This window comes from Maylandia zebra, linkage group LG6 (assembly GCF_041146795.1).
Source record: "Maylandia zebra isolate NMK-2024a linkage group LG6, Mzebra_GT3a, whole genome shotgun sequence".
Taxonomy (NCBI): domain Eukaryota; kingdom Metazoa; phylum Chordata; class Actinopteri; order Cichliformes; family Cichlidae; genus Maylandia; species Maylandia zebra.
Window position 1 is genome coordinate 12,006,695 of NC_135172.1, and position 18,755 is coordinate 12,025,449.

The following is an 18,755-nucleotide window of genomic DNA, read 5'->3' on the forward strand; positions in this document are numbered from 1 at the left end:
GTCACATTTTGAGTTTGTGAAGATATTTAAGGTAGACACACGTAATTAGCGGCAGCTGTGTTGTTGATCGGGAGGAAGCAAACAGTTTGTGACCGCTGCGCTGCTGTTAAATCCTAGAAATAAAGAATCTGAAGGACAAGATGAGTAAGGCTGGAGTTATTGGACTGTATCAAGTTTAATAAATTCATGCATACCAGTGACATTGCGTCACCCCTGCCAACGAACACCCCAGTGGTTTCAAGCCTGGGCTTAGCCTCTACAGGAGAGGTTTCAGCCATGTGTGTCCATCACAAGCCCACCACCATGATCTCAGGCCTTGAGGCAACAATCATGAAAACTAATCTTAACTGAGAGTGTTGGATGTCCTCATTGTTGCAGAGCACATGGACAGCATACTCACCTGGTTCTGTGGGCCAGCAGCACATGTCACACCATCCATCACCCTTGTCATCACATTCAATCTTGGTCTGAGAGAAACCTGAAGACAGAAACGTTCAATGATAAAAACACACAGTGGAATAAAATTGTGAGAAGTCATCAGTTGATGCAGTTTAAGGACACTTGTTGTTCTGTGCAGTCTCACCTGGAGCTTGCGCTTCTAGTTCATGCCATCATCACCAAAGATTCTTCAATTAATAGTTTAAAGATGTCCATGAATGCACTGCTAACTGCTCTTCACCCTGATAAAAATCAACATGCATTTAGAATAAGAAACACTTTTACAAAACCAAAAGCTTCACTGTACTTAGTGATTTATATGTCTAAGAAACAGGTTCAGTTTGTAACTGAGAGAGCGGCTCAGTGGTGCTGAATTATATTTCCAATAGAAACACAATTTCATATGTTGTAGTAACAACACACTGCCACAAGATGGCAGCCTAGGCCTACTTTACCATGCTGTTCCAGTCAAAAAGAAAAAGTGACAGAGCCTTGAAAGAGTGACAGAGACACTTTTTATGAACTCATCTGTAATGTGTCACCTTTTCTGTAGAATGAAGAAGTGCTTCCCTTCTTTTAAAGTAAATACAGGCTTACAAAGATCCTCTAAACAAAAAATCCTCGCCTGCAGAGAGCAAATTCTCTTAAATAAATGGGGGTAAGCGTAAGCTGAAGCCATCTGATGTTTATGTTCATGAATATAACACACTGAAACATTTTGTCTTTGTTTTTATTGTTTATTAAAATACTTTTAAATGTCTAGTTTTAGTTTAAGAACCATCTAGTCCAGCAGGTGGCGGTAATGCACCTTAAAGCTCTAACCGCCAAAGAAAAACCCCAAAGAAGAAGAAGCCGCGAAGTTCCCGCTTCATTGCGTTTGTGTTTTAGTTTATTTTTCTTCCTCATCTAAAGTGAAGCACTAAGGTAACTTTGATCTGAGTTCAGTCAATCTTGAATTTAGCTCCTGAGTGAAGTTTTCTGTTGCTCTCCTCGGTCTCTGTTGTCAGTTATTTGTGAACCAGTTGAAAGAAAAAGCCTCTACATCAAGTCAAGCTGCTATAAACTAATTTACAAGAAAATATTAACAAATGCTAATGAAACACAGAGAAGTGTTATTATTAGAAGAAAGCTTTTAAATTAGCTAAGTGTAATCAGAGTTTCTATTATTTTATTAGTCTGTTACTAAGCGCTAGTTAGCATCTCTGTCACTGTGTGGCACCTGCATAGTTTTTGAATGCAGCATGCTATCCAAGCTAGCTAGCTAACGCCAGCCATCATCAATATAAGGTCACTTCCAGCGCCAAAAAATCCAAATATGTTGGCGGTAAAAGTGCTATAATGAAATCAATTTAAAAGAAAGGTAAAAAATAAATGTATTCCAGACTAAAACACAGCTGCCTTTGTCTTATCAGCAAAGTTGTGTCAGCCCACAGGGCATGTGATTGTAAAAACTGGCCTCACTCTGAGAGGCCTGTTGTTAGAATCATTTCAAAGATAATTTGATAAATTCTGATCAGTATTCAGTAAATGAGCCTGATTAACTGTTAGCAAAATAATAATGATAGGCCAGAGATACCAGAGATTCATTTTTAAAACAAATACAGCCTCGAACCCCAAGAGGGGATCTGTGTTTTAAAAGTACTGCAGAGTTTTTAAAATAGAATAGAATAGTCTTTTATTGTCTTTGTACATATTCAACTAAATTGTGGGTGCTCCACACCAACCGTGCATGGAAAACAATATAAATAGTAAGACAGTAAGAATAAATTAGAGGACAGGTTGCAGAATGCTTGAAAGTAGTGCAATGGACTTGATATAAGTAGAGAATCGGAGTGTGACTGAGTGATGAGGGTTACTCAGATCATGGCTCAGATTTCTACACCCACTCAGATAGGATAATCTTCCACGGCACACCTGATCAGTTCTCACGGCACACGTATATATGCCGCGGCACAGTGGTTGGGAAACACTGTACTCGTTTATGCAGGTCCATCGATTGTTCTGTTTTTGTTCTTTGCCAGGGCTTTTTTTAAAGAGGAATTGCTCTCCTGGTACTGGTGTGCCATACTGCTGAATTTGGTATCGGTGCTCAAACCTTTTGTGTATGTTTTAAACAAGTTGCTCACCCAGGGAAGCTAAAATTTGTTGTTTGTGCTCTCAGATGAACATATGAGACACTTTGACTCTTCAGTGCAGTGTGGAGCCTAACAAAGTTCTGTTTTGTGTCCCAGCTGATCAGCAGGAGGAGAAGAGTCTGACGGAGCAGCAGGGGAACATTTACGCTACTTGGACTCAGCTCAGCCACTGCAGAGAAAACAATGAGTTCGACAAAGAAGGTGACAGATACTAGTGTTAAGAAATACTCCATTAACCCTTTAAGGCCTATTGGAGCAGGAATGCTCCGTTTTGCGTAACAATTTTAAAATCCCGGTAGAACTGCACTTAAGCTAACACAATTATTTTATTTAGGAATAGTTGTACTTACATCTTATGCCATCAGCTTGCCCTAGGTCACGTTTCCTTCCACATATGTATTTGCAGAAATTGCATAAAAAGCACTTGCAGCAAAAAAACATAATATACCAGAAACACGCTTTGCTGTTCATAGCACTTCCTATGTTGGAATAGATGCCAGCGCGAACTATCACATGTCCAACTTTACCTGCCAAAACCTGCCTTCAGCGACACCTATACTGGTGTTTTTAAAAGTCATGTTTGACTTTATTCTTTTCTGTATTGTTTCTGGGATGCTTAGAACTCAAACTGCACTGTTGGTAATAGTTTATTTTGATGCACATGCTGTTTGTTTGCAAATTTGCATTATAATATTTATTTTTGTTTTTCCTCAAAAATGCTCAAAAACAAATTTCCTGTGGTTGGAAACAATGTGCAACTTTTTTAAATTTACAGTTTTGAGGGATACAATTTTCTAACTACAAATATGTGTAAAAAACAAAACAAAAACAATTTAAATTTTTTTGTATTTTATTGCAGTTTTTTTGCACTTTATGTAGTTACTATGGACTTAATGCATAGATATTATTAACATTTGGGATATAATGGTCATATTGATGTATAGCAACTTGAAATGCTCCCCAAAATGGCATTAAGGCAGGGCTCTAGACTAACTTTTTGCCGGTACGCCTAACTTTAAAAAGTTAGGTGTACCAGCACAAAAGTTAGGCGCACACAAATTTTATAATAATTTATATAATATAATGTGTTTTTCTGGATACACTGTGCTTTTTCAGCATTCAAAGATTGATGACACCGTGTCAGAGCACTGGCTATGAATTTCAGAAGGATCAGGCCTTAACTTAACAGAAAAGTTAGCAATAGTTCTTTTCCTATTACAGCTACATCCACTTCTGTCGTGCCTAGGCTGCTCACTAGGGCTGGGTATCATCACTGATTTCTATAATCCATTCGATTCCGGTTTTCAAAGTCCCGATTCGATTCAAATTAGCCTCAGACAGTCAGAAATATTATAATTCTGATCATTTATCAGTACTGACTTCTTCAGAATTGTGAACATCACAGCAGATGCCTTTGTGTGAAAGTAACTGAGAATAAAACACAGAAAAACATGAAGGAGATTTTCCTTGTCTGGCTTTTTATAGCAGATAACCTTCAAAATATTCTACAATGTTCTGCATATAAAGTTTAAATTTCTTCAGTATTGAACAACAGAAAAAATAGGCTTGCTTGTCCGATGTCATTTAAGTGAAAAAAAGAATAGAAAAAGACAGCAGCCACAGCGCCGTAAACAGCGGTAGACTGGTGGGTAATAAGCGAATGAATAATACAGAAAACAGAGATTGGAGACGGGAAACTGTTCTTGAAGTACAGAGAGAGAGAGAGAGAGCTAGCTGTGCATGAAGTGTGATTTTAATAGTCGTGGAAGCAAAACAGCAAAATTCATTACGACATTGATCAAATGTGAAGCGCAGTTTGCTGCTTCTTTTGCTGCTGGCTCGGTGAATTTTGGTTGGAGAGAGACAAAACCTGCAGCTCAGAATCAGCGCAAAAAGACATAATCACAGCGTGGACCGGACGCATCAGGATCGCTAAGCTGAGAAAGCCGAGAAAGACAAAGCTGATTCTGATGCGTTGGCTCTGTGTTTACGTCTTTGTGTGGAGTCCGTGTACCTGCTCTCATTTGCTGTTTGGTTGTTGTTGAAATGGTTTTGTGAGCTTTAATCTGAGAATCTGGCGTTTCTGGCAAAACACAGTTATATTTAAAAGTCGATTCAGGATTTAATGAATTGATATCGCTTTATTCAAGCTACTCACCTCCCACTTCCACCTGCACTTTCAACTGGACCACGGCCAATCAGAGAGGTCCCGCCCCTTACTATCTCTGATTGGTTTAGTCCACGATAGGGGCATAATGTGTGTCTGTTGTTGACCACAGGGAAGGTTGCAGATTTTTTTTTTTTTTTTTTTTTGCTACCCGAACATTTGGTCGCACAGGTGCAAGCAAATATATTTTTTAGTCGCACCACTGAAAAATTTGGTCGCATTTGCGACCAAATTGGTCGCACTCTAGAGCCCTGCATTAAGGGCATGTAAAAATTAGAGATGGACCGATCCGATATCACGTATCGTATCGGTTCGATACTGACGTAAATTACTGGATCTGATATCGGAGAGAAATAAAAAATGTAATCCGATCCATTAAATTTCAAAAAAGCACCTCACAAAACTTGCGACATGGCGTAACTCGGCTCATAACCGTAGCACGTCAGAGCAGTGTGCTCACGTGATAGAGCGGCTGTGTGTATTTGTAGCCTCGCTACCAATCCGGCATTTCATCTCCGAGGAAGTTATCCCAGAGATAAGTAAAGCAAGTGTGTAAGTTCGTCTCTGAATGTTTGTAAAGCATTCCTGCGATGGAACATATATGGAGCGACTGCCTCTTCTCTCCCCCTCCCTCTCCTGCTGCTACTTCAGTCATGAAATCATGATCAGCTGATCGGCTTTTCTGTCGCGAGTCCGTCTCTCTTGTTTGTTTATTGCCCACTTCGCGCCAGAAAGAGGAAACCAGCAGCTGAACAACAGCAGCACGTTTAACCTTGATAAGCTGTTGTTAGAATTTATTTAATATTACTTTCTACACCAGGATCCTTTTCTAGCTGACGGCTGGTAACTGTGCAGGGGCGGATCTAGCAAAGTTTAGCCAGGGTGGCCGATAGGGCATTAACAGGGAAAAGGGGGCACAAAGACATCCTTTTCTTTCTTATTCTCATTTAAAATGTCTAGATTTTAATAAATAATTATCTGAATCTTACACCCAAAGTTTTAATCTGATGTAAAATGTATAGAAGTCCATGACTGTATATAGTAACTAAGCCTAATATACCCTAGTAAGCTTTACTACTTTTTCCTTTGGGAAGGTACCATCTGTGCAGTCTGCAATTCTGTTGAAGAAAGATGTTGAATCTATTTAATTATTCTTGAAAAATAATTGATTTCTGTGAATCTTTTTTCACACTGCATCAAATTAAAGTTGATTATGTTGATTAAGCATCATGAAGTGGAGGGTGGGTGGTTCCCTATCTATTTTTTTTTTTTGCTGGGAGTTTTAGAGCCCTATTATTTAGGTTACTTACTCCTTAAAATACCAGAATAGGGAGGATGGAGTAGGATTAAGTGTATTAGATTGATCACTATTACTGAACTATGAAATATTTGGGTGCTGTGTATTTTTTGCATACAGGTATAACAGAATAGCTTTAGTGTTTTGTTTTTTAACTTGAGTATGAACTTATACAAAAACAGCAAGATATTAAAAAAAAAACAGTTCTGTTGATTAAAAAATACGGATTCATATCGGTATCGGCAGATATCCAAATTTATGGTATCGGACATAAAAAAGTGGTATCGTGCCATCTCTAGTAAAAATATAAACATAAGCTCTTGGTTCTATGGTAGGTCTTAAAGGGGTAAAAGATGAAGTACTGATATATATTTTATGCAAAACTAACTGAACCTTGTGCTATATTAATGTAATGTAATATTCATGTAATAATACAATGCCTACATTGTAGAGGGTGACTTTGCCTCTAAAGAGGAAAATGGGCAGGGAAGAGGTTAAAGTGGGATTCAGCAGGATTCAACCCTAAAATCAGCTGTAGTGGCTCAGTGTGGGGAAAAGAGTCACAGCTCACAATCATTTCTATTGAGAGCTCCAGTCGATGTTCTTAATGTACAGGCTGTGATCAGCTGACCTGCTGCTCTCTGTGGATGTACACAACTGAATTCAACCAGATGTCTGCAGATGTTTCATGAGTTGTCCTGGCTGATTTCCATCCTCTACACCAGGGGTGTCAAACTCAACTGCACAGGGAGCAAAACTCAAGGCACACTTTAGGTCGCGGGCCAAACAAGATAAACATTTATTGAACACACTAAAACCATGTTTTTTAAACAGAAATATGAATAAAAACAGACAGGAATTTTATTCCAGAATAAATAAACTTAAAAAATCAACTTTAACTTTAAATGTTTTGATCTTCATAAAAATATATCCTGTCAAAATTATGCAAGTTAGAAATATGAACATGCTGCAAAAACCCCAGAAAAAATAAATGAAAACATACACAAGGTTGGAGCTGCATGTAGACGGAGCTGGGGCATTGCTGCAGGAATGGAACTAATAAACTGTGCAGGCCATTCAGTGTCGTACTTTGCCTTGAGTGTACCATTACACTGCAGCTCCATCTGAATCTGCACAGGTGCAGTTTCCACGTAAAAAAGAAGCTTGAAATTCTCTTTTTGTGCTTCACAGTCACCAAAGCGCCGCGAACTCAGTGCGCTCAGTTTATCAGCAAAGTGCGCCGACTTGGTTCAACATTACTTGGCAACAGGGAAAGTGAGACAGGTTGCACTGGTGCATTTGTGACAGCTTCACTTGAAATGCCTTCACTGCATCATACATGCCATGTCCATTGTTAAATCTCCCAATTCTTTTGATCTTTGGGCTGAAGGAAGGACAATACTCGGTGTATAAATGCTCAATCAACAATCTTTTATTCCATACAATTCAACACTTTTGAGCATAAACCATCCGGAGGGGAGATGAGCGCGGGAGGGTGTCCGCCTGATCTCGAAGCGTCTGAGTGTTTCTCACATTCTTATAGCTTCAGCCCCCCTCCACCTAGTCATAAAACCTAAACATTCACATTCTTTCTCTCTTACGGCGCCTAAGTGACGGCCTTGGCTCCCTGTTTTATCTCCTCCTGATGAGATGGGGCAGAAAACCTCTCCGGTATGCTCTGTTCTCTTCTAATCAGACAAATAAGGCCATGACTCTCTGAAAACAGTATTTCTTATACCTCAGCAGTATAATGCATCATAAAACAATATCACTCATTCACAATAAATCAGCAGTCTAATGTAATACAGATCAGTTTAATAACTGTAATAGTTGTCACCTTCTTCAAAGTCAGGAGAATAATGCAAACTAAAACTACATAATAATTTCACTATCTTTAATTAGGGGTATAACGTGGCATAAGATAATATAATAATCTCACACCATGAACTGACAGATTTCCTTGCTGAGCTCAAAAACTCTATTGAGAACTTTTTCCCAACTCAGCCAACGGAACTCTGTATGATAAGGATGTCGCCAAACTCTGAATCATAGAAGGATGAAATTGATGGTGATTTAAACCTTTAAACTCAGATAAAATTTACGGTTTGTGTTACAGTGATCGTTACATGCTCCATTTATAGGACTTTACCACACAGCCTGGTGTATGATGCAGGATTGGATTTCATGTGTTACTGTTTAGGCTCAAATCAATTTGATCTTTGAAGCCCGCAGTGATGAAATAACTCCCCTCAAATGACTTAAACCAAAAGTAACAAGCCTGTGTTGAAAATGTAAGGAGTAGAAAATACAGATTTTTTTTTTTTTTTAATGTAGCGAGTAAAAGTAAAAAAAAACGTCAGGTTACAGTCAGACTCTGACATCATCCTTCACTGAACCAAGCTAGTAACTGTTACATATGATTTATTATTATCGAATAAATTATACAATTATAGAAATATATAATAGGAAACAAACAGGAAATATAAAAAAGTACAGACCTGGTAAACATTTATTACTATTCTGAGTGTGTTAGCATTAATATTTGTGCACAGGCAGGAGGGATGGGCATGATTTTAGAGTGTTTGAACAATGATTAATTATCTTTAACAGCAGGTTGGATGTAATGTGTTACTACTACCAGTAGGTGGGGATAAGAGACCTTTAAGGTGTTTGGTGCCACACTCCACCTTCAGGTTTAAAACTAGTGTTAATGGAGGGAGTTTGAAGCTTCAGTTTGTTTAATGACTGCATTTCACTCACTGCCTCTGTTTGTATCTCTGTCACTGCAGGACCAACATGGACCGAGAAGTCAGCGCTCTCAGGAGGCCGACAAACCTCACAGAAGAAAGAGAGAGAGAAAAAACACCTGTGACGAGTGTGGGAAGGATTTTACCTGGAAGTTTAAACTAAAACAACATCAGCTCATCCACACTGGAGAGAGACCGTTCAGCTGTGACTTGTGTGGAAAGTCGTTTTCCTGGAAGAATTCCCTGAAAACACACCAAGTCGTCCACAGTGGAGTTAAAGCTTACAGCTGTGATCAGTGTGGCAGAGCTTTTATTCACAGTAGCCACTTACAGAGACATCTAGTTACCCACTCTGGAATTAAGGCATACAGCTGTGACATCTGTGGAAAAACGTTCAGCCAGCTAGGGTACCGAAATATACACGTACGCATTCACACCGGAGAAGATGTGTACTGGTGTGATCAGTGTGGCAAATACTTTACAACAGACACAGAGTTACAACGCCACATGTTTACCCACACTGAGGAGAGACCTTATCAATGTGACCTGTGTGAGAAGACTTTTAAAACTCCACAGTACCTGAGACAACACCAACAGATCCACACCAGAAAGAGACTCTACAAGTGCAGTTACTGTGAGGTTTGTATTTTTATTTTTATCTTGTAAGTTCAGTCTGACTGTTTGGAACAAGTCTGCTCATTAAATTGTGTTAGCATGTTAGCACTTCTACTGCACCGAAGAGTAGCTCTGAGCCATTATTCAGGTTTTCATTTCATTTAAGTGTAAGTCAGATGTTACTGTAATATTAAATAAGTATTGCTGTAGTATTATGGTGGTAGTATTGTAGTTATTGTAGCCCAGTAAACTGAGTGTGTTAATCGAAACAGTAAAATGTAATTGGACGTCTGCAGAGATGCTCTTTATTTCAGGCGACTTTCAGGATAAAAGTGTTGAAGGACTGACTTACACGGTCTTTGTGTCTTTGTTTAGAAGCAGAGCGACACAGATGGATCCACTTCTCAACCCTGTCATCGCTGTGGTGGTGGGAAAGACTTTCGTTGTGACATCTGTGGAAAAACTTTCAGTCAGCAAGCCGGCCTAAAAATACATCAACGTAAACACACTGGAGACAAACTGAAATACTGCAAAGAATGTGGGAGAAGCTTCCCCACATCAGCTGAGTTAAAACAACATGAACTCTTTCACAGTGGGGTCAAAAAGCACCTCTGTGATCAGTGTGGGTCATCCTTCACCACTGCAAGTCAGCTTAAAACACACAAACGAGTCCACACAGGAGCGAAACCATACAAGTGCAGACACTGTGACAAAAGCTTCTCACAGTCAGGTCATCGTAACGAGCATGAACGTACACACATGGAAGGAAACTACAGCTGTGAGCAGTGTGACAAGAGCTTCAGTAATCTCAGTTCATACTCTGCACACAAACGATCCCACGTTACTAATAAACTGTTTCACTGTTACCACTGTGCCAAAACATTCACTTCATCATCTGCTCTGTGCAAACATCAGCGCGATCACGCAGGGCTGAAACCGTTCCCATCACAGGACGACAGCGAATCTGAAGAGAGAGAAACATCCTCTTCTGGTTTCAGAGTCCAACTTAAAACCCTGGAGATCAGGCTCCACAGAGTTCAGGTCGGCTCTCCTTAAGTTTAAGTTAAAGTTCTAATGAGGCTATGAATCAAACTGTTCCTATAGTTCAATGTTAATCTTTATAAATTGTTCTTCTGTAGTGTTTGTGTTCAGTCGTTACCTTTTTTTTCAGTGGTTGGATTAAAAATCAGTTTCAGTTGAAGTTTTTATTGAATGTATTTTGTTAAATAAAGTTAAAAAAATGTTAAATAAAGAATTGTTTGAACGACAAAGATTTTGAGCCATGATGTCATTTCCTGTATTTCAGAGTAAAGACTGAAGTGACGAATGGAAACATGTTTACAGTCATGGAATAAACACTGATGGGTCATCTGTAGGAAGTTCTATTGCTGACCTGACAGACTCGACCTTGTTTACAAAGAAAGAAAGGAACTGATGACATGTGTCAGCAGAGGCTTTCAGGGTTGTTTAGAGTAGAGCTGATAGTCTTAAAGAGAACACGGGGATTTTGACGATTTAACACAATGATCTGAGAAAAATGTCTGTTTCTCTCATTTTCACCGTATTCTGATCAAATTTCCAACATTCTTTTAACATGACCGGTACCGGTCCGTGAGTTGTTTGGTACCGGGCCGCGAGAGTTGAGGCTCAGGTGTGAAATGTATGGTTTTCAGGGTTTTTATCGGTTTTCAGTGTTATTTTGTTAGTGTTTTTATCGTTAACTCGGTTTTCCTCAGTCTTTTCACGTGTGTTATGAATAAATCTTCTTTTTTTCGGTATCGGTACTAGTTTTATTTTGTTGAATTTATCCGCAACACCTTAAAGGCCGGTCCGTGAAAATATTGTTCCGTGGCGCAAAAAAGGTTGGGGACCGCTGCTGTAAAGTATAAAAAAAACCTCCTCCCCCTGCTACGCCTCAGTAATCTAATGTATTCATCAATTGTTCTCTTAATTATTCAAAGTTGGTTCAACTTATCATGTTCTGGGTTCTATCCTTTATGTATTTAATCTTCAATTTTATTTATTTGTGTAAGCGATATTTTTGACAACCTTTAACACACTTAAAGAGCCGCTTTCACCGTCTTCCCTCCAGCTGTTTCCTGTTGCTCGCTCTCTTCTTCTCTTATCTGATCATCTCGAGCACGTCTTGTACAACACTGTTACTTTTGCAGGCACACATTCGGTTACAAGCTCAACCACATTTTGCCCTATATACAGTGGGGCAAAAAAGTATTTAGTCAGCCACCGATTGTGCAAGTTCCCCCACCTAAAATGATGACAGAGGTCAGTAATTTGCACCAGAGGTACACTTCAACTGTGAGAGACAGAATGTGAAAAAAAAATCCATGAATCCACATGGTAGGATTTGTAAAGAATTTATTCGTAAATCAGGGTGGAAAATAAGTATTTGGTCACCTCAAACATGGAAAATCTCTGGCTCTCACAGACCTGTAACGTCTTCTGTAAGAAGCTTTTCTGTCCCCCACTCGTTACCTGTATGAATGGCACCTGTTTGAACTCATCATCTGTATAAAAGACACCTGTCCACAGCCTCAAACAGTCAGACTCCAAACTCCGCCATGGCCAAGACCAAAGAGCTTTCGAAGGACACCAGGAAAAGTATTGTAGACCTGCACCAGACTGGGAAGAGTGAATCTACAATAGGCAAGCAGCTTGGTGTGAAAAAATCAACTGTGGGAGCAATCATCAGAAAATGGAAGACATACAAGACCACTGATAATCTCCCTCGATCTGGGGCTCCACGCAAGATCTCATCCCGTGGGGTCAAAATGATCATGAGAACGGTGAGCAAAGATCCCAGAACCACACGGGGGGACCTGGTGAATGACCTGCAGAGAGCTGGGACCAAAGTAACAAAGGTCACCATCAGTAACACACTACAACGGCAGGGAATCAAATCCCGCAGTGCCAGACGTGTTCCGCTGCTGAAGCCAGTGCATGTCCAGGCCCGTCTGAAGTTTGCCAGAGAGCACATGGATGATACAGCAGAGGATTGGGAGAATGTCATGTGGTCAGATGAAACCAAAGTAGAACTTTTTGGTATAAACTCCACTCGTCGTGTTTGGAGGAAGAAGAATACTGAGTTGCATCCCAAGAACACCATACCTACTGTGAAGCATGGGGGTGGAAACATCATGCTATGGGGCTGTTTTTCTGCCAAGGGGACAGGACGACTGATCCGTGTTAAGGACAGAATGAATGGGGCCATGTATCGTGAGATTTTGAGCCAAAACCTCCTTCCATCAGTGAGAACTTTGAAGATGAAACGAGGCTGGGTCTTCCAACATGACAATGATCCAAAACACACCGCCCGGGCAACAAAGGAGTGGCTCCGTAAGAAGCATTTGAAAGTCCTGGAGTGGCCTAGCCAGTCTCCAGACCTCAACCCCATAGAAAATCTGTGGCGGGAGTTGAAAGTCCGTGTTGCTCGGCGACAGCCCCAAAACATCACTGCTCTCGAGAAGATCTGCATGGAGGAATGGGCCAAAATACCAGCTACTGTGTGTGCAAACCTGGTAAAGACCTATAGTAAACGTTTGACCTCTGTTATTGTCAACAAAGGTTATGTTACAAAGTATTGAGTTGTATTTTTGTTATTGACCAAATACTTATTTTCCACCCTGATTTACGAATAAATTCTTTACAAATCCTACCATGTGGATTCATGGATTTTTTTTTTCACATTCTGTCTCTCACAGTTGAAGTGTACCTCTGGTGCAAATTACTGACCTCTGTCATCATTTTAGGTGGGGGAACTTGCACAATCGGTGGCTGACTAAATACTTTTTTGCCCCACTGTAGGTGTCTCACTCTCCATATGTTTCCTGTCGACTTATTCATGGCATGAATATCTTTAACACCTTCTGCATCACTACTTGCTAAGCAAAGACAAAGCAAAATGTTTCACCTCTACCCTAGAAATAAATCTACGTAATATCTGTGACCATAAGCGTGCATGCATTGACCTTTTACTGCACTCTAAGTCACCTTTCACAACAGATCATCTCTTCATGAGCACTTTTTCAGTATGTGTAAGAAAGTGTGCATTATAACCGCTTATTCTACTAAAAGATCAAAGAGAAAACAAACATTTTCAACGTCACTTCCTCTGCCTCCGATATCGGTCATCCTACCTTTTCGACAGATTTAAAAGCCTCTAAGCCCAGGTTTGCCCACCTTGCTGTTCAATTGACCGTTCTCTGTCCAGGACAGCGGGCCGATTTCTAAGTCTTATGTTAATTTATAAGCGCTTCCCGCAGCTTAACAGGAAGCTCCACTTAACCGGCGTCTAAGTATCCCACTTTTTTTTTAAACAATGTCTTTTTTATTAAGAGGTTTCCTTTTGTACACATAAACATCAACATATATATTATACATATAGACAGAAAGAAAAGAGAAGGATTACAGATGATCTGTACATTAAGGGGTTTTTTTTTTTTTTGTGTCCCGTTTGGATCTATAGCCATCAGAATTGTTGTCTTAAGGCCAAGAAAGATGCCAAGCGGATTTATTTTACCAAGTGGATCATCATGGCCTTGCGATATTGGTCCATTTGATTGACCTTTATTATAATTATGAATTTATTTTATTTACAGTTGCTACAAACGGGACAGACATGACTGGGGGATAGGACAGGGAGAAAGAATGAAAGAAAGAGAGGGAGAGAAAGAAAACCAAAGGGGAGAAGAGACGGTGAGAAGGGGGGGAAGAAAGAAAAAAAACAAACAAAAAAAAACAAAAAAACACCTGGGTCACCTGTATGGAGAAAAAAAACAGAAGAGAAAGCAAACAACAAAGAGCAACATAATAAAAAAAACGGCACCATCACAATAAACTAGCTAGCAGTAGATACTAAATAATAAACGATATTGTGCAGCACGCAAGATAGACAGCGCACAATGTGCTTTGAGGCAGCAGCCAAGAAAGCTGTAGTCCGCGTCTGTGAATATCCGTGTGTACACCTGTGTGCATACCTGTGTGGATCAGCATGCTTGCATTCCAAAGGTTTCTCCATGTAATGATCTGCTAGAGGGTGTGGGGGGGGGGGGCCACAGCCCCGTCCACCAGGGCATGAAGCAGGTATGGAGGAGATCAAAACTCCAGACATCCAGAGGCCCCCAGAACACAACAGACCAAGGAAGACCAACAGAGGGGCAGCCGCGCCACTGTCCCAGTAAGAGCTGAGGAGAGTCCCAGATGAGGGCTCACTCAGCAGCCACGGAGCAGAAGCCAGGGGGAGTTGCAGTGACGCGCCCGTGAGCTCCGCCGGCAGCCAGCTGTGCCTGAGTGACCGAGCCCCAGGCCGAGAGGCCGGGGGCACCCCACCTCCGAAGTGGCCCGAGCGAGCCCCAGGCTCCAGGCCCCGATAAGCGGCCGCCAAGGAGTGAGCCGGTGTGTACCCGGACGCCCACCCCCAGACACAAAGAACCACCAACGCACCGACACCTGAGGGAGTCCGCCACTGGCAGGGGAAGTGGTGGTGGGTGGAGATAGGCCTCCAAACCTTGGAGGGCCTGAGATGTCCCCAGAGAGGTGGCGTCTGATACCCAACCTGACATATAGACACAAACATCCATTCCCACCCTCATGCTCTCATATGCACTTACTCCACACTCAACCAACGTGGAGACAGACATAAAGAGACGCTGTACACACGATCACACTCCCCAAGCGTACTCTACGAACCGGGTCTAGGTACCCTTGCCCCTGGAGGGGGGAACTGCACCCAGACCCAGGTGGTCTGTACATTAAGGTTAAGTAGTACATTTAAGCTGTGAAATGAGTCCAAAAATGTATCTTCGGCTGTGAAATAAAAGAAAAAAAAAGAAAAAGAAAAAAGGGAAAGAAAGAGAAAAAAAAAGAATATAAACAAATGTATAATATATCCCAAAGTAACATAATCCCTGCAAAACAATCCCATTCATTCCCACCCAGGTCACTGCCTGCACCCGCACACTGTATTTCCACACCTGACTTAAGAGAGTTCGCTGAAAAATTCTTATAGATTTTGAAAAGCATCAAGGAAGGGTCCCCACATGTCTTGAAATTTCCCAGTGGAGTTCTGAAGTGAGTGTCTTATCTTTTCCAGTTTTAGACAGGCCATGAGGTCATATAACCACTGTTTGTGAGTGGGAGGGGCAGCGTCCCGCCACCTCAGTAGGATTGCCCTTCTGGCCAACAGGGAACAGAATGATAATGCCTGTTTTTTAGAGGCCGGTAGAAGCACCTCATTCCCACTGATGCCAAACAGAGCAAGAAGGGGGCCGGGGGCCAGCGTCACACTGAGAATTCTGGACAGGGTACGAAAAACCTCTGACCAGAACTGAGTGAGATTGGGACAAGACCAGTACATGTGGACCAGTGAGGCTTCAGCAGTTTTGCATCTGTCACAGTATGGAGTGATTTCAGGGTAGATACGGGATAATCTGGATTTTGAGAAATGGGCTCTATGCACCACTTTGAACTGGATTAAACAATGGCGGGCACATAGTGATGTAGTGTTGACATGTTTGAGTATAGAGGCCCATGTTTCATCAGAGGTTGTCATGTTTAAGTCTTCTTCCCACAGTGTCTTGAGCTTGGATGAAGAGGTATGTGTCAAATTTAACATTTTATTGTAAAGCAAGGAAATCAGCCCTCTATTGGTTGGATTGAGTTGTAGAATAGTTTCTAGTAGTGTAGGCTCTGGTGAAGGGCTTGAGCCTGAAATCTGGGAACAAATAAAGTGCCTGACTTGCAAGTATCTGAAAAAGTGTGATGGTGGAAGAATATATTTATTAGCAAGTTGTTCAAATGATGCTAGTTTGTTGGCTATGAATAGGTCCTTAAAGCAAGTTATTCCACTTCTGTGCCACTCCGCAAACCCACCGTCCTGGGTAGAAGGTTTAAAGAAATGGTTAGATGCAATGGGGCTGAGGAGGGAGAAGTCACAAAGTTTAAAATATTTCCTAAACTGGCCCCATATTTTTAATGAGTGCACCACTACAGGGTTGGGAATGAAGTTGAATGAAGAGGATGGGAGTGGAGAACAAAGTGCAGCTAGTAAGGATATACTGTTGTCACTATGCAATTCCATAGTGACCCAGTCAGGACAACCACTCCGATTATGGTAAAAATACCAAAACACCAAACATCGTATGTTAGCAGCCCAATAATAAAAACGAAAGTTGGGAAGTGCAAACCCACCCTCAATTTTAGATTTTTGAAGATGCATCTTATTGAGCCTTGGGCGTTTACCCTGCCATAGATAAGATGAGATGACAGAGTCCAGCTTATTGAAAAAAGTGTTGGGAATGAAAATGGGTATGGCCTGGAAAAGGTATAGAAATTTGGGTAGAATGGTCATTTTAATTGAATTGATACGTCCTACCAGAGACATAGAGAGTGGTGTCCAGTGGGTAAGGGACCGCTTCACTTGGTTCAGCAATGCACTCACATTTTCTGTGAAAAGGTTTTTATGTTTTTTTGTCACTGTGATTCCCAAATATGTAATTTTTGTCCTTTCAACTCTGAAGGGCAAGCAGGTGAAGTCTAACATACTGGCTTTGCTACTTAGCGGGAAGAGCTCACTTTTATTAAGGTTCAGTTTATACCCTGAAATCTGACCAAATTGACTAAGCAGATTCAATGCAGATGGTAGTGAGGCTAAGGGCTTAGAAATAAAGAGCAGGAGATCATCTGCATAGAGCGAGACCTTATGTTCTGTATTGTTTCTCCAAATGCCGTGTACCTCTTTGCAACTGCGGAACGCAATGGCAAGGGGTTCTATGGCCAGATCAAAAAGCAGGGGGCTGAGAGGACATCCCTGGCGTGTGCCTCTGTGAAGTTTGAAGGGTTTTGACAATTGGAGGTTAGTTCGTATTGTAGCAGATGGTTGAGAATAGAGTAATTTGATCCATGAAGTAAATTTCGCTCCAAAGCCAAATCTATCAAGGACTGCAAAGAGATAATCAAACTCAACTCGATCAAAGGCCTTTTCAGCGTCAAGCGAGACCACACATTCATCAGAGTCTGTAGAGCTGGAGTAGACTATGTTAAATAGCCTCCTTATGTTAAAATATGAATGACGACCTTTAATGAAGCCTGTCTGGTCTTTCGAAATAATTTTTGGAAGAACTATTTCTAGTCTACGGGCAAGTATCTTGGCTAATATTTTAGCGTCTGTGTTCAGTAGAGAAATGGGTCTATAGGAGGCACATTCCAACGGATCTTTTCCTTTCTTTTTAATAAGTGTAATATAGGCTTCATAGAATGATTGAGGAAGAGATCCTTGTTCCTTGCAGTCCGTGAGGGTTGCACTAAGCTGCGTGGACAGTAATGAAGAGAAGTGTTTGAAAAATTCTGACGGAAAGCCATCCGGACCTGGACACTTACCAGAATGCATCGAAGCTATAGCCAAGGAAACTTCTAACTGGGAGATGGGTTCATCCAGCCTTGTTTTAAGTTCTGTTGGAATTTCAGGAATGTTAAGTTTAGCTAAAAACTCATTAATTGCATTACAGTCAGTTTGGGACTCTGAGGTGTAAAGCTGTGAGTAAAAATCCCTGAACACTTCATTGATTTTTTCATGATCTGTGACTATGTTGCCATCTTGTGCTCAAGAACTTCTACTCCTGCACCATCGAGAGCGTCCTGACGTCAAACATCTGCACCTGGTTTGGGAACAGCACCAAGCAGGACAGACGAGATCTGCAAAGGGTGGTGCGCTCGGCAGAACGCATCATTCAATCAGAGCTCCCTGACCTGCTGTCCATCTACACCAAGCGGTGCAAGTCCAAAGCTAGGAAGATTATGATGGACCTCTCCCATCCCAACAATGGACTCTTCTCACTGTTGAGGTCTGGGAAGCGCTTCCGCTCCCTTAAGGCCAAAACAGAGAGAATGAGGAGGAGCTTCTTCCCCCAGGCTATTCGGGCCCTGAACCAGGTGTAGGACTGGACTCTCCCAAACACGTCACTATAAGACTGGACTCTCACACACGTCACCACACGCACCACCACACATTTCCTATAATCCTATAATTCCTATAATTTACAATCCTTATCTTTATAATCTCTTCTGCTATTTGCACATTTTTACTGTAAATTCCTAAGTTAATTTGTAAATTTTTGTAGTAAATTGTAAATATTGTAAAACTTTTCTTCTGTCATTTAATGGTCGGGCATTGTACAGCTACAAGCATTTCACCCCCATGTCATACTGTGTATGGTTGTGTGTGTGTGACAAATAAAATTTGAATTTGAATTTGAATTTGAATTTGTTGTCGAATTTTAAGAATACTTTGCCTTGCCCGAGAACCTTTTAGAAGGCTCGCCAGTAATTTATCAGGTTTGTCA

General features: G+C 41.1%; 1 protein-coding gene across 1 annotated transcript; it reads left to right on the forward strand.

Moving 5' to 3' along the window:
• Positions 1–1,200: 1,200 nt before the first annotated feature.
• LOC143419146 (uncharacterized) lies at positions 1,201–10,662 on the forward strand. Its single transcript, XM_076885459.1, has 4 exons — positions 1,201–1,362; positions 2,670–2,774; positions 8,827–9,423; positions 9,775–10,662. Exons 2-4 carry the CDS (start codon positions 2,757–2,759, stop codon positions 10,453–10,455), a joined length of 1,296 nt encoding a protein of 431 aa, XP_076741574.1. The 5' UTR covers positions 1,201–1,362; positions 2,670–2,756; the 3' UTR covers positions 10,456–10,662.
• Positions 10,663–18,755: the final 8,093 nt, after the last annotated feature.

Excerpts from the sequence above, each read along its gene's own strand:
- LOC143419146 (XM_076885459.1), top strand. Across the intron at positions 9,424-9,774 it reads ACAAGTGCAGTTACTGTGAG|AAGCAGAGCGACACAGATGG; the intron begins GTTTGTATTTTT and ends GTCTTTGTTTAG.